General features: G+C 35.6%; 1 protein-coding gene across 6 annotated transcripts in view; it reads right to left on the reverse strand.

The window, feature by feature from the left end:
- LOC136037206 (GTPase-activating protein skywalker-like) overlaps positions 1-15,427 on the reverse strand; it is a 102,144-nt gene that overhangs the window by 27,150 nt on the left and 59,567 nt on the right. For all 6 annotated transcript variants that reach the window (XM_065719791.1, XM_065719790.1, XM_065719789.1 and 3 more), the window contains exon 8: positions 15,084-15,302. In XM_065719791.1, coding sequence (XP_065575863.1) covers positions 15,084-15,302 — 219 coding nt within the window. The remainder of the gene's footprint in view (positions 1-15,083; positions 15,303-15,427) is intronic.

Genomic DNA, 15,427 nt, shown 5'->3' on the forward strand with positions numbered 1-15,427 from the left:
ATGGGAAAACAATCCGTATTCAGATCTATACCTCATGATTCTAATGATTGCCCTTGAGCTTTGTTGATGGTGATTGCTCATCGACCATTCCCTGAGTCGCCATCGTCATTTATATATCCCCCTGTGCACCCCGGCGTCCCCTTTGTAGTTATGTCCCTGTGTCCCGGTCGTCATTTATATTCCCTGTGTCCCGGTCGTCATTTGTGTCCCGGTCGTCATTTGTGTCCCGGTGTTCCAGTCTGTGATTTCTCTTTGAGTGTCCCGGGCGTCATTTATATTCCTTGTGTCCCGGTGTCCCGGTCGTCATTTATATCCTTTATTTATATTAGTTTTTAGTTTTTTTGTAGTTTTTACCATTTTTTTACTTTTTTATATTTATTAATATTTTTTTAGTTTTCTTTTTCTCTTATTTTTCAGTTTTTTCCTTTTTTTTTAGTTTTTTCTTTTTTAGTTTTTAGTTTTTTTTGTTGTTTACCTTTTTTTAGTTTTGTTAGTTTTTTTAGTTTTTTAGCTTTTTTAATTTTTTTATTAGTTTTTAGTTTTTTTTTGTTTTTGCCTTTTTTTAGTTTTTTCAGTTTTTTTTAGTTTTTAGTTTTTTACCTTTTTTTAGTTTTTTTTAGTTTTTTAGCTTTTTTAGTTTTTTTTCTTTTTAGTTTTTTTTGTAGTTTTTACCTTTTTTAGTTTTTTTTTCTTCTTTTGTATTAGAGTGAAATAATTCAGACGTCATATGCGGACAAACACGACGTCACTCGACAGACAGACAGACAGACATAACCCACAAACAACTTATTTTTATATATATTTATTCATATTTTTTTAGTTTTCTTTTTCTCTTTTATTTTTCAGTTTTTTCCTTTTTTTTAGTTTTTTTCTTTTTTAGTTTTTAGTTTTTTTTAGTTTTTTACCTTTTTTTTAGTTTTTTAGCTTTTTTAGTTTTTTTATTAGTTTTTATTTTTTTTGTAGTTTTTGCCTTTTTTTATTTTTTCAGTTTTTTTTTAGTTATTAGATTTTTACCTTTTTTTAGTTTTTTTTAGTTTTTTAGCTTTTTTAGTTTTTTTTTCTTTTTAGTTTTTTTTTGTAGTTTTTACCTTTTTTAGTTTTTTTCTTCTTTTGTATTAGTGTGAAATAATTCAGACGTCATATGCGAACAAACATGACATCACCTGATCCATCCACAGATCCACACACAGACAACTTATTTTTATATATATAGATGACAAAAGGAATGTTCGATTAGCAATCAACAAAGCACCGGGACACAGGGAGTATAAATGACGACCAGGACATAAGTAAAAAAAAAAAAACTATCTATATATATAAAAATAAGTTGTCTGTGGATCTGTGGATCGTGGATCAGGTGACGTCACCTGAAAAAACTGGATCAGGTGACGTCAAAACTGAAAAAACTAAAAAAAGGCAAAAACTACAAAAAAAACTAAAAACTAATAAAAAAAATAAAAAAGCTAAAAAACTAAAAAAACTAAAAAAAAGGCAAAAACTACAAAAAAAACTAAAAACTAATAAAAAAGCTAAAAAACTAAAAAAACTAAAAAAAAGGCAAAAACTACAAAAAAAACTAAAAACTAATAAAAAAAATAAAAAAGCTAAAAAACTAAAAAAACTAAAAAAACTAAAAAAAGGTAAAAAACTAAAAAAACTAAAAACTAAAAAAACTAAAAAAAAGGAAAAAACTGAAAAATAAGCTAAAATAAAGGTAAAAACCAATAAAAAACTAAAAAAAAAACTGAAAAAACTAAAAAAAGGCAAAAACTACAAAAAAATAATAAAAAAAGTAAAAAAGCTAAAAAACTAAAAGAACTAAAAAAACTAAAAAAACTAAAAAAACTAAAAAAAGGTAAAAAACTAAAAAAAATAAAAAATAAAAAAAAACTAAAAAAAAGGGAAAAAACTGAAAAATAAGCTAACATAAAGGTAAAAACCAATAAAAAACTAAAAAGAAAAAAAGGAAAAAACTAAAAAAAATTTTCATCTAAAAAACTAAAAAAAACTAAAAAAGGTAAAAACTAAAAGAACTAAAAAAGAAAAAAATAAATGACGACACTCAAAGAGAAAGCGACCAGGACAAAAGGAATGTTCGATTAGCAATCAACAAAGCACCGGGACACAGGGAGTATAAATGACGACCAGGACACAAGTAAAAAAAAAAAAATTAACAAAACTAAAAAGAAGGTAAAAACTACAAAAAAACTAAAAAGAAAAAAAAACTAAAAACTAATAAAAAACTAAAAAATCTAAAAATCTAAATAAACTAAAAAAGAAAAAAAAAGAAAATAAAGGAGAAAAACAAAACTAAAAAACGAATGTATATACAGACCGGTACACCGGGATACAAATGACGACCGGGACACAGGGAATATAAATGACGACCGGGACACAGGGACACAACTACAACGGGGACACCGGGGGAAACAGGGGGATATAAATGACGACCGGGACAAAAAAACTAAAAAGAAAAAAAAACTAATAAAAAAACTAAAAAATCTAAAAATCTAAATAAGCTAAAAAGAAAAAAAAGGAAAAAAATAAAGGAGAAAAACAAAACTAAAAAACGAATGTATATACAGACCGGGACACCGGGATACAAATGACGACCGGGACACAGGGAATATAAATGACGACCGGGACACAGGGACACAACTACAACGGGGACACCGGGGGAAACAGGGGGATATAAATGACGACCGGGACACCGGGACAGGGAATGGTCGATTAGCAATCACCATCAACAAAGCTCAAGGGCAATCATTAGAATCATGAGGTATAGATCTGAATACAGATTGTTTTCCCATGGACCATTATATGTTGCATGTTCAAGAGTCGGTAAACCTGACAATCTATTTATATGCAAAGACAATGGGACAGCAAAAGGCAATCAAATACATATGTAAATACGTCAACAAAGGCAGTGACATGGCAGTTTTTGGCTTGCAGCCCGAAATCAAAGATTTCGATGAAATCGTACAATATCAGGCTGGAAGATACATAAGCAGTAATGAAGCTGTTTGGCGAATTCTTTCATTTCCGATACATGAACGTAGTCCAGCTGTTGTTCACTTAGCGGTACATTTACAGAATGGTCAACGTATTTATTTCACGGAAACCAACGTGCAACAAAGAGTCCTGAATCCACCGGATACAACATTAACAGCTTTTTTTTCGCTTTGCAAAAATGATTCTTTTGCAAAAAAACTGCTGTATACTGAAGTGCCTTCGTATTACACGTGGAATACTAACAATAAAGTATTTGAACGTCGAAAACAGGGTAAGTCAGTCGACGGCCAACCTACCATCTTCAAAGATACCACGATTGGAAGACTCTACACCGTTCACCCCAATCAACATGAATGCTTCTTTCTACGCCAGCTTTTGGTGAATGTACCCGGTCCGACATCCTTTGAGTATTTGAGGACTGTAAATGGTACTATACATGACACTTACCGTAGTGCATGCCAAGCTCTGAATTTATTGGAGAATGACCAACACTGGGATAACTGCATCAATGACGCGTGCGAAACGTCAACCCCAAGTCAAATTCGTGCATTGTTTGGCATCATTTTAACAACTTGCTCTCCATCAGCTCCTACAGAGTTATGGGAAAAATATAAGTCAAAAATGTCCGGAGATATACTCCATCGAAAACAGTTAGAGACGTCAGATATGACTTTTGATTTTACATCAGAAATTTATAACTACACTTTAGTTGTTATAGAAGATTTGTGCGTACGTATGGCAAACAAACCTCTTCAGGATTTGGGAATGCCTTCACCTAACCGTATCGCTGCTGTTTCGACATGTGTAGAATTGGATCGTGAACAAAGTTACAGTACGAGTGATCTATTGTCGTATGTACAAAATAACATTTCCAAGTTAACGTCGGAACAAAAAGACATTTATGATACGATAATGCATTGTGTCGATAACAACGTTGGAGAAATTTTCTTTTTGGATGCGCCAGGAGGTACTGGTAAAACGTTTGTGATAAAATTGATTCTGGCATCAATTCGATCAAAAAATGATATAGCGTTGGCAATTGTGTCGTCCGAAATAGCCGCAACATTGCTGCCTGGTGGAAGAACTGCTCATTCCGCTTTGAAATTGCCTCTGAACTTGCATTCTACAGAAACTCCCACGTGCAATATTTCCAAATCATCTGGGATGGGTAAAGTATTGCAGCAATGCAAACTTATTATTTGGGATGAGTGCACAATGGCACACAAAAAATCGCTCGAGGCTCTGGATCAATGCTTGAAAGATTTGCGAGGGAAGTCGAAACCCTTTGGCAGCACATTAATATTGCTTGCGGGAGATTTCAGGCAAACATTACCTATAATACCTAGATCAACTCCTGCAGACGAAATGAATGCTTGCCTGAAAAATTCTAATTTATGGGCACACGTAAAAACATTAAAATTAACTACAAATATGCGTGTCCGATTGCAAAACGATGACTCTGGTCAAACATTTTCAGATCAATTGCTGGCAATGGGAAACGGAAAGCTCCCAGTAGACTCAATTTCAGGACGTATACAACTACCTGCTGATTTCTGTAATTTAGTGACGTCCAAAAATGAATTGATTGAAAAAGTATTTCCGAATATTCTAAAAAATTATAAAAATAATAAATGGCTAAGTGAAAGAGCGATTATCGCACCCAAAAATATAGACGTCCACGAAATCAACAATATTGTTTTGACCAAGATTCGAGACCAGGCAGTCCTTTACAAGTCAGTCGACACAGTTTTGGAACCAAATGAAGCGGTTAATCATCCATCTGAATTTTTAAATTCCATAGATCTTTCAGGGTTTCCACCACACGTGCTACAACTAAAAATAGGCGTACCAATAATACTTTTAAGAAATATCAACCCACCAAAGCTTTGCAATGGCACGCGACTTGCCGTAAAAAAAAACAATGGAAAACCTAATAGAGGCCACAATCTTGACAGGGCCTTTTGAGGGTGAGGCTGTTCTTATTCCTCGCATTCCCATGATTCCAACGGATCTGCCTTTTCAATTTAAAAGATTGCAATTCCCAATTCGATTAGCATTTGCAATCACCATTAACAAAGCTCAAGGTCAATCATTAGAAAAATGTGGTATAGATCTTAATACTGATTGTTTTTCCCATGGACAATTGTACGTTGCATGTTCGAGGGTCGGTAAACCTGACAATCTATTTATATGCAGCGACAATTGGACAGCGAAGAATGTTGTATATTCGTAAGTTTTACGCAGTTAATTTGTATTTTGGAACCAAATGAAGCGGTTAATTATCCATCAGAATTTTTAAATTCCATAGATCCTTCAGGGTTTCCACCACACGTGCTACAACTAAAAATAGGCGTACCAATAATACTTTTAAGAAATATCAACCCACCAAAGCTTTGCAATGGCACGCGACTTGCCGTAAAAAAACAATGGAAAACCTAATAGAGGCCACAATCTTGACAGGGCCTTATGAGGGTGAGGCTGTTCTTATTCCTCGCATTCTCATGATTCCAACGGATCTGCTTTTTCAATTTAAAAGATTGCAATTCCCAATTCGATTAGCATTTGCAACCACCATCAACAAAGCTCAAGGGCAATCACTAGAAAAATGCGGTATAGATCTTAATACAGATTGCTTTACCAATGTACAATTGTATGTTGCATCTTTGAGGGTCGGTAAACCTGACAATCTAATTATACGCACAGACAATGGGACAGCGAAGACTGTTGTATATTCACAAGTTTTACGTAGTTAATTTGTATTGTATTGTATCTATCTATCTATCTATATAAAAACGAGTTGTGTGTATGCATGTTTGTTTGTTTGTAAAAAGAGCGTTTGCATATGACGTCATTATTAGTACATACGGCTTTGTATATGGACAGACAATGGGAAAGCCAAGAATGTTGTATATTCGCAATTTTTACGTAGTTTGAAACACATATATAAATCTATCTATATTCACAGGTGGGACACAGGGACACAACTACAATGGCGCGTAACTAATATGGCGCGTAACGACTTACGCGCGCGGGGGGGCTTGGGGGGGCGCGAAGCGCCCCCACCAACTAGGTGTTGGGGTGGCGCGAAGCGCCACCCCAACAGCTAGTATATATATATAAATAAGTTGTCTGTGTGTCGAGTGACGTCATGTTTGTGTGTCGACTGACGTAATTACAGACCGGGACATCAGGACACAAATGACGACCGGGACACCGGTACAAAGGGAATATAAATAACGACTGGGATACTCAAAGAGAAAGCGACCGGGACAGAAAGAATGTTCGATTAGCAATCACCATCAACAAAGCACCGGGACACAAATTACGACCAGGACACAGGGAATATAAATGACAACCAAGACACTCAAAGAGAAATTACAGACCGGGACACCGGAACACAAATGACGACCAGGACAAAAATGACGACCGGGACACAGAGAATATAAATGACGGCCGCGACACTCAAAGAAAAATTACAGACTGGGACACCGGGACACAAATGACGACCGACACAAAAATGACGACAGTGACACAGGGAATATAAATGACGACCGCGACACTCAAAGAGAAATTACAGACTGGGACACCGGGACACAAATGACGACCGGGACACAGGGAAACAACAACAACGGGGACCGGGACACAGGGAAACAACAACAACGGGGACGCCGGGGAAACAGGGGGATATATAAATGACGAAGGGGACACGGGGAATGTTCGATTAGCAATCACCATCAACAAAGCTCAAGGGCAATCATTAGAATAATGAGGTATAAATCTGAATATAGATTGTTTTTCCCATTGACAATTATATGTTGCATGTTCAAGAGTCGGTAAACCTGACAATCTATTTATATGCACAGACAATGGAACAGCCAGGAATGTTGTATATTCGCAAGTTTTACGTTGTTAAATATATATATATATATATATATATATATATATATATATATATATATATATATATATATATATATATATATATATATATATATATATATATATATATCACAGGTGGGACACAGGGACACAACTACAATGGCGCGTAAATAATATATCGCGTACCGACTTACGCTCGCGGGGGGGGGGACGAAGCGCCCCCTCCAACTAGGTGATGGGGTGGCGCGAAGTGCCACCCCAACAGCTAGTCTATCTATATATATATAAATAAGTTGTCTGTGGATGTGTCTGTCAGGTGACGTCATTATTGTGTGTTGACTGACGTCATGAAGTTAGTTGTCGTCATTTTTGTTATGACGGTGACGTCATTAAAGATATTTAAGACATGCGTTCACGTAGAAATCTATTAATGTTTAACTTTAAAATGACTGATGAACTTACAATGGCAACAGTCGAGGAAGATGCTCAAAGAGTCTATGCCAAAAAACTTGCTGCTGATAGAGAAAGTCAGAAAAGAAAGGGTGCCGAGGAATCAAAACAGCAAGGAAACAGGCTTGAGACTGATAGAAAAAGAAAGAACAGAAAGCGTGCCGAGGAACTACCAGAGCAACGTGAAAGCAGACTTGCTGCTAAAAGAGAAAGTGAAAAAAGAAGGCGTGCCGAGGAACTACCAGAGCACCATGAAACCAGACTTGCTGCTAAAAGAGAAAGTGAAAAAAGAAGGCGTGCCGAGGAATCACAAGAACAGCAAGAAATCAGGCTTGCTACTGATAGAGAAAGTAAGAAAAGAAAGCGTGCCGAGGAATCAGAGCAACCTGAAAGTTATCGCCTGGCATTCAGGTACAGCCCAGTCGATGATTATAGCTTGAGTAGATGTGTTCAAATCGGGACTATGTCTAAAATTTGTCCCTATTGCAAGGCCTTGAAATTCAATGGTGAAACAATGGGAATGTGTTGCGCCTCAGGAAAAGTTAAACTTCCTCTATTGGCTGCACCACCAGAGCCATTGAAGACTTTCCTTACTGGAACTACGTCAGAATCTAAGCGTTTTTTGTCACAAATCAGAAAATATAACTCATGTTTCCAAATGACGTCGTTTGGAGCCCAAATCAAAAATCCAGATCAATTTATGTCTACTTTCAAAGTAAAAGGGCAAATTTACCATAGAGCAGGGTCCCTTCTACCATTCTCAGGCGAGAATCATAAATTTTTACAATTGTACTTCATCAGTGATAGAAATTCTGAATTGAATGGACGTTGCGAAATTTCTCCCAACGTTGAAAGGACAATCATTTCCCAATTGCAACATCTTTTCCACGAAAATAATAATTTAGTGCGTCTGTTCAAAACAGCCATCGATTTGATGCCTACTGATACGCATAAAATTGTTATTTCCGCTGACAAAACGCCTCCTGGCCAACATGTGCGTAGATACAATGCTTTAACTATAGACGAAGTGGCAATCGTTATGGTCGGTGATCAGTTTTTACCTCGAGATATTATTCTTCATAAGCGAAACGCTCAGTTGTTAAGAATTGCTGAAACTCATCGATGCTACGATGCCCTACAATATCCTATCATTTTTGGGATGGAGCCGACGGCTATCACTTTAATATTAAATTGATGAATCCAGCCACTAACAAAGAAATGAATAAGAAATGCAGTGCAATGCATTATTATTCCTATAGACTAATGATTCGGCAGGATGAAGAAAATTATATTTTAAAATGCCGTGAATTGTTTCACCAATTCGTCGTTGATATGTATGCTAAAATTGAATCAGAACGTTTGCTATATATCCGCCTGAATCAGACCAAGCTCCTCTCTGAACAATACATTCATTTGCGAGATGCAGTTATAAATGACGGTAATACCACAAACGTTGGAAGATTAACAATTTTACCTTCGTCATATCCTGGCAGTCCCCGTCATATGCATGAATATGCTCAAGATGCTATTGCGTATGTTCGTCTCTATGGTCGTCCAGATTTATTTATTACATTTACATGTAATCAATCTTGGGACGAGATACTTCAGCTTTTACTTCAAGGACAATCGGCGGTTCATAGACATGACGTTACGGCCCGTTTCTTCCGGCAAAAGTTGAAATCACTGATAAACTACATAGTAAAACTTGAAGTGTTTGGGTGAGTGCGATGCTGGATGTACTCAGTGGAATGGCAAAAACGAGGTTTGCCACACGTACATATACTAATCTGGCTACATAAAAAAATTACTTCGAACGAAATTGATGATGTGATTTCCACTGAAATACCTGATGAAAATGTCAATAAGGGGTTACATGATATTATTGTAAAAAATATGATACATGGACCTTGCGGTGCACTGAACGAGAATTCACCATGCATGGCCAAAGGAAGGTGCACAAAGCAATATCCTCGACTTTTAGTATCCAACACAATTACTGGCAATGACGGTTACCCACAATATAGAAGAAGATCTACTGAAGATGGCGGTAAAACAGCAATAATAAAGAAGCGTAACGGTACCACCATCGAAGTAGATAACCAGTGGGTTGTTCCATATTCCCCATTATTATCAAAAACATTTAATGCACACACAAACGTTGAATACTCTAACTCCGTAAAGGCAATCAAATACATATGTAAATACGTCAACAAAGGCAGTGACATGGCAGTTTTTGGCTTTCAGCCCGAAATCAAAGATATCGACAAAATCGTACAATATCAGGCTGGAAGATACATAAGCAGTAATGAAGCTGTTTGGCGAATTCTTTCATTTCCGATACATGAACGTAGTCCAGCTGTTGTTCACTTAGCGGTACATTTACAGAATGGTCAACGTGTTTATTTCTCGGAAACCAACGTGCAACAAAGAGCCCTGAATCCACCGGATACAAAGTTAACCGCTTTCTTTTCGCTTTGCAAAAATGATTCTTTTGCAAAAAAACTGCTGTATACTGAAGGTTTCCACCACACGTGCTACAACTAAAAATAGGCGTACCAATAATAGGCTGTTCTTATTCCTCGGATTCCCATGATTCCAACGGATCTCCCTTTTCAATTTAAAAGATTGCAATTCCCAATTCGATTAGCATTTGCAATCACCATTAACAAAGCTCAAGGTCAATCATTAGAAAAATGTGGTATAGATCTTAATACTGATTGTTTTTCCCATGGACAATTGTACGTTGCATGTTCGAGGGTCGGTAAACCTGACAATCTATTTATATTCAGCGACAATTGAACAGCGAAGAATGTTGTATATTCGCAAGTTTTACGCAGTTAATTTGTATTGTATCTATCTATCTATCTATTTATATAAAAACGAGTTTAAGCAGGGACGGATCCAGGGGGCGGGGGCGGGAGGGGCCTTAGGCCCGCCAAGATTTTTCTGGCGCCCTCATTCGCATTCGGTTCTTTGTTCCTTTTTTTTACTCTTTTTTAAGTAAAATTGTCAATTTGATCAATTATTTGTAGGCGATTTAACCAATAAACGACAAAAAGTAAAGCTTTCCTTTGAATATAAAGAGCAAAGTTGAAACTTAAAACGAACAAAAATTATTTATCTTCAGCTGGTTCAGTATATTATCTGCAAAAGTTGAAGATTTGGTATTTTCAACACTCTTCATAAACGTGGTAACACAGTTATAGCTGTTTGTCCATTCACAATCACATATTGAAAAGTAGCATTGTAGCTAAAAGTTCAAAATGGATAAAACTAAAAATTTGGACATAGGCATAGAATGGATAAGAGACGAAGACTGATGGCTGAATGTGCAAGGGGATCGAAAGGATATTTCCGGATATTTTGGTAAAATATTTGAAAATACCCAGAAATGAAAAGGTAGGTTGTGACTAATAATAAACCCCCCTCCACCAACAAAAAATCCTTAATTTTAGTTTTATGACTAATTAAGTAGCGAATGGCCTAATAGAGCTTTCGTGTGAATAAATTTATCTATCTATTTATTTTAACTATATAGATAATTTGGTTGAAATTAGACGAATGAAAGAGTTAAAAAAGAAATTTAGGCCAGGAATAGATCCATGGGGTCGGAGGGGGCGACCCTCACTCCAAAACACTTCTGACACACTTATTCCGTTCGTTTTTTTAATCTTTTTTAAATTAAACTTGTCAATTTGGTTCCCACCTCGAGTCACATTGGCACCCTTGGTCCAGTGGCCCCCGCATCCAAGATTTTGCTCTTGATTTGTTAGAGATTCAGACATGAAACTTCTCGCACAATCAGTTTACGAATCATTTCGTCATAAAATTATAAGATAAACCTCGTTTTCAGGAAAAACTAATCATATAATTAAACTTGCTTGCTAAATCTTCATCTTCAGATTATATTTTCTTTTTTTCTTTTTTGGTAGATTTTTTTTATTCTCTTTCTTACGGGCCCGTTGGTTTAGGGTATAGTTTCTAGGCGTCATTGATGGGGATATGATAGGGCAACTTACGACATTAATTTATGTTAAGGAGTAATTTTTTTGAACTGCCCCTACCCACTCCCCACTCAAAAAAATCCTTAATTTTAGTTTTGTGACTAACTAAATAGCGAATGGCCCAATAGGGCTTTCGTGTGATAAATATATCTATCAATTTATGTTTAACCGTATAACTGATTTGGTTGAAATTAAATGAATGAAAGAGTTAAAAGCAATTTAGGCCAGCAACAGACCCATGGGTTCGAAGAGGGCGACCCTCCCCCTAAGACACTTCTGGCACCCTTATTCCGTTCTTCTTTCTTTTTTAAAACTTTTTTAAAAATAAACTTGTTAAATTGGTTCCCATCTAGAGTCGTACTGGCGCCCTGGGTCCAGTGGCCACCCCCAAGATTTTTTTCTAGATCCGCCCCTGTTTTTAAGACATGAGAAAAAGTTGAAAATTTTAAGTTCAGTTCAGAATCGCTAAAGTTATTATGCAAACTGCAAAAATACTTACAATACCAGAACAATAATTTTTTGTTAGATAAAATATACAACGGAATGTATGCATGTATATATTTTTTCTCGAAAACGGCTCCATATTTTTCCTTCAGTTCAGAATCCCGAAAGTTATTATATAAACTGCAAAATATTTATGGGAGCAATAATTTTAATGTTTTAATTCAAACTAGTAAAGTACCTTGCTTCCCAAGTATGGCTTACAAAATATGGATCTGTTGCGGTCCATTGCAAATCCAAACTTGCCATTTGGTGGGAAAATTTTAGTTGCTGGAGGTGATTTCCGACAGTGTTTACCAGTTCAACCCCGAAACAACCGCAGTGAAATAATCGATTGAATTAATAAAAAAAAAATCATCTCTGAAAGAATTTCAAACATATTTCCTTTCAGAAATATGTGCGGGTCGATCCTGAAGAGGATAGTAAAGTACATTCTCGAACTGGGAAATGGAAATCTTCCTAAAAATGAACTTACTGAAATTGAATTACCGGAAGACATAATTTCCAGTAGAAATTTAACTGAGGAATACTTGAAGAATGTTAGTCTAAGCAAAGTTCCAATTTAATGAAGGATCGAGTTATTTTAGCTTCAATCAACAAAGAAGTTAGTAAAATAAATGCGAAAATTGTCGATCGCCTTCCATAAGAATACAAATCGTATAAAAGTTACGATTCTATAAAAGATAAAAAAAAGGAGGAATTGAATTTACTTCAGAATTCCTCAATTCAATTGAAACAGCAGATTTACCACCGCATGACTCAAAGATAAAGAAAAATACGATAGTTATGCTTTTGCGTTTAGATATTTCAGAAGGGATGTGCAATGGGCCCCGCCTTATTGTTACTGAATTATGTAGCAACATAATTAAGGCGAATATAATCACTGGAGAAAAATCAGGAAAAGAGTTGAAATATCCCGAGTTACTGTGGACTCTAGCAAAGGTCAACTTGGATGTAATGTTCGACGACGTCAATTTCCCCTTCGAAATGCATTTGCCATGACTACACATTATTCATTTATTTAAGAATTAACGACGCTTCTTGACTACTATGGTCCCTGCGTCGGCCCTGCAGTGCATTCCTGCAGCGTGATTCGATCTCTGGGTCCCGTATTACCAAGCTAAGGTCAAATCCACTGCGCCACCACAGGACGCCATGACTACACATCAGTCGCATGGGCAAACTTTTGAATTTGTTGGCGTCGACCTTCGTACTCCAGTTTTTAATCAAGGAATGTTATACGTTACATTTTCTCGTGTGATATTGATAGACAGGATAAAACTTTTTGTAATGAATAGCCTATAGAAAAATCATAGTACTGAAAACATGTTTGCATTTTTCTTTTCTGTGATATTTCTTTAGTTCTCAGAAATTCCAACATTTTTTTGTTTATTTCTATTCCACGTCAGTATGTCTAATTTTTTTTGGGAGTTTAGCAGGGGGGGGGGGGGTCTAGTGAAATAAGTTAGAGATACAAAAATTTTGCTTATGTTTTAAAAACCTTGAAAATCTTCTTTAGAAGAACAGTTACTTCTAGAACGCCCAGGAAAGCGATGCGCGATAAAAATCTTGGAAATTATTTCTTAGCGCGCAGTTCATTTCTAATATAGAAGAGCGCATGTTTTATTGCTAGATCACAAAAATTCGGAACAACACTGGATGAATTAAGAAGATTTAACGTATATATCTTTTGTAATCCTTCTGTGATGAAAGGCTTGAGAGCTAGATAGTTTCCGTGAGAGGGAAGGGTGGCATAACTTTTTCAAAGTTGTGTGAAAATGATTATTTTCACTTCTTGATGATATTCTATCATCCTTGGGCAGAAATAAGGCATATAGTCATACAATAAGAGTAATTTAGATAGTCTATAAGTTCTTTAAGCCATTTGAAATGACCGACCATGTCCACAGGATTTCCAAGCAAGTGGGCGATTAAAATTTCTAATTAACAACTTTTTAATTAAAAATGGGTAAATATTAACTAAAAAAAAGTTTTTCTGCAAAAACTAAAGGGCGAAGTTGGAACTAAAAACGAGCAAAAATTATTACTTCACGGTCTATCCAACGTATATCTATAGAACTAGTACATTAGATCAACTGATGATATTTCCCTATGTTGAAGGAATTTCCCTATGTTGGTGCCACCTGAGGCAGCACCAAGCCTCAGGCGGCTTGGTACTGCAGTGAGTTATTAGTAGTAGTAGTAGTAGTTGAAGGATTATAGAAAACTATCGCTTTACTGGAAACAAAAAAGTCAAGAAAAAAGAATAATATTGATTTAGGAGTCAAAAGTGAGTACATAGACACGGGGTATTACTCGAAATGAAGAGCAAATAAACCATAATGTGAACTCTAGAAATCTGGTAAGTCTCTTTATACAAAATCTAAAGCTATTCTATAGTCCTAATATTATCAAGACGGCTTCACTTTGAACATGTCGAGAAAAAAAAATTCATGGAATGTCCCTAAAATGTTTTATTTTTATGTACTGTAAAAAGTGTCCATTAATGGTTTACTTTTACTGTACCAAAACTCCAATATTGTTTGGTGTTTTCAGTAAAGCGATAGTTTCCTATAATTCTACAAACATAGGGAAATATCACCAGTTGGTTTATTTGTACTAGCTTTATTGATATATATATATATATTATAAAGACCGTAAAGTAATAATTTTTGTTAGTTTTAAGTTACAACTTTGCCCTCTACTTCTCGCAGAATTTTTTTTTCTTTAATTAATAACAATAAAACATTGAGGCTCTTTACTAGCGGCAACGCTATAGCGTTGCCTCTAACTGTTCGTAATAAGATATTTGTTCGTTTTCCGCTGTGAAAAAACGAAGTACACAGGCAAAAACTTTGGAAAAGTATGTTTCTTTGGGGGAAATTAAGCTTCTGAAAACATTTATCATCTGAATGACGCCACAAACAGGTAGACGTCAAATACTCAATTGGTTTTGCTTTCTACAGTGAATACAATAAAATGAAATTAAAGTCGTTTCGCGAAAAAGATTTTTAAATTTGGACAGACAATCCTCCAGAAATACATATACACATAAATAGAAATATATATATATATATATATATATATATATATATATATATATATATATATATATATATATATGATATATATATCCTTTTGTAATATCTCTAAATTCTTTTGTAAGCTTGAATTCTAGAACAGTAAAAACAACTTGCCAAGAGCTGTTTAGAGAAGTAGAAAAAAAAAAAGGCTTACCTCCCGAACAGTTATGGTTTTAGAGTTTTGTTGCAGAGTCTGCTGACATTGACTAGGAGGAATTGCATCGCTTGATAAGCTTCGAGCGAAGTGAGGGCGTATTGAGATCTTGGAATTCGATTTCAGGTACATTTCATGCTTTAAAAAAATTTGGTCGATTTCGACAGCCTTTAGTCCCCGTATACTATAAGCTTGCTTTATCAACTTCTCTGGGCTTATCTAAACAAAAAAAAAGTGACAGGGTTATTCTAAGGGGTTAATAATATAGACCCGGTGTGAAAGCGTGTTGAAAAACAGGATTTAAGACATACTTTCAAACAGGGAGGATACCGAGACTTACCCGC

Source organism: Artemia franciscana, chromosome 16 (assembly GCF_032884065.1).
Source record: "Artemia franciscana chromosome 16, ASM3288406v1, whole genome shotgun sequence".
Taxonomy (NCBI): Eukaryota; Metazoa; Arthropoda; class Branchiopoda; order Anostraca; family Artemiidae; genus Artemia; species Artemia franciscana.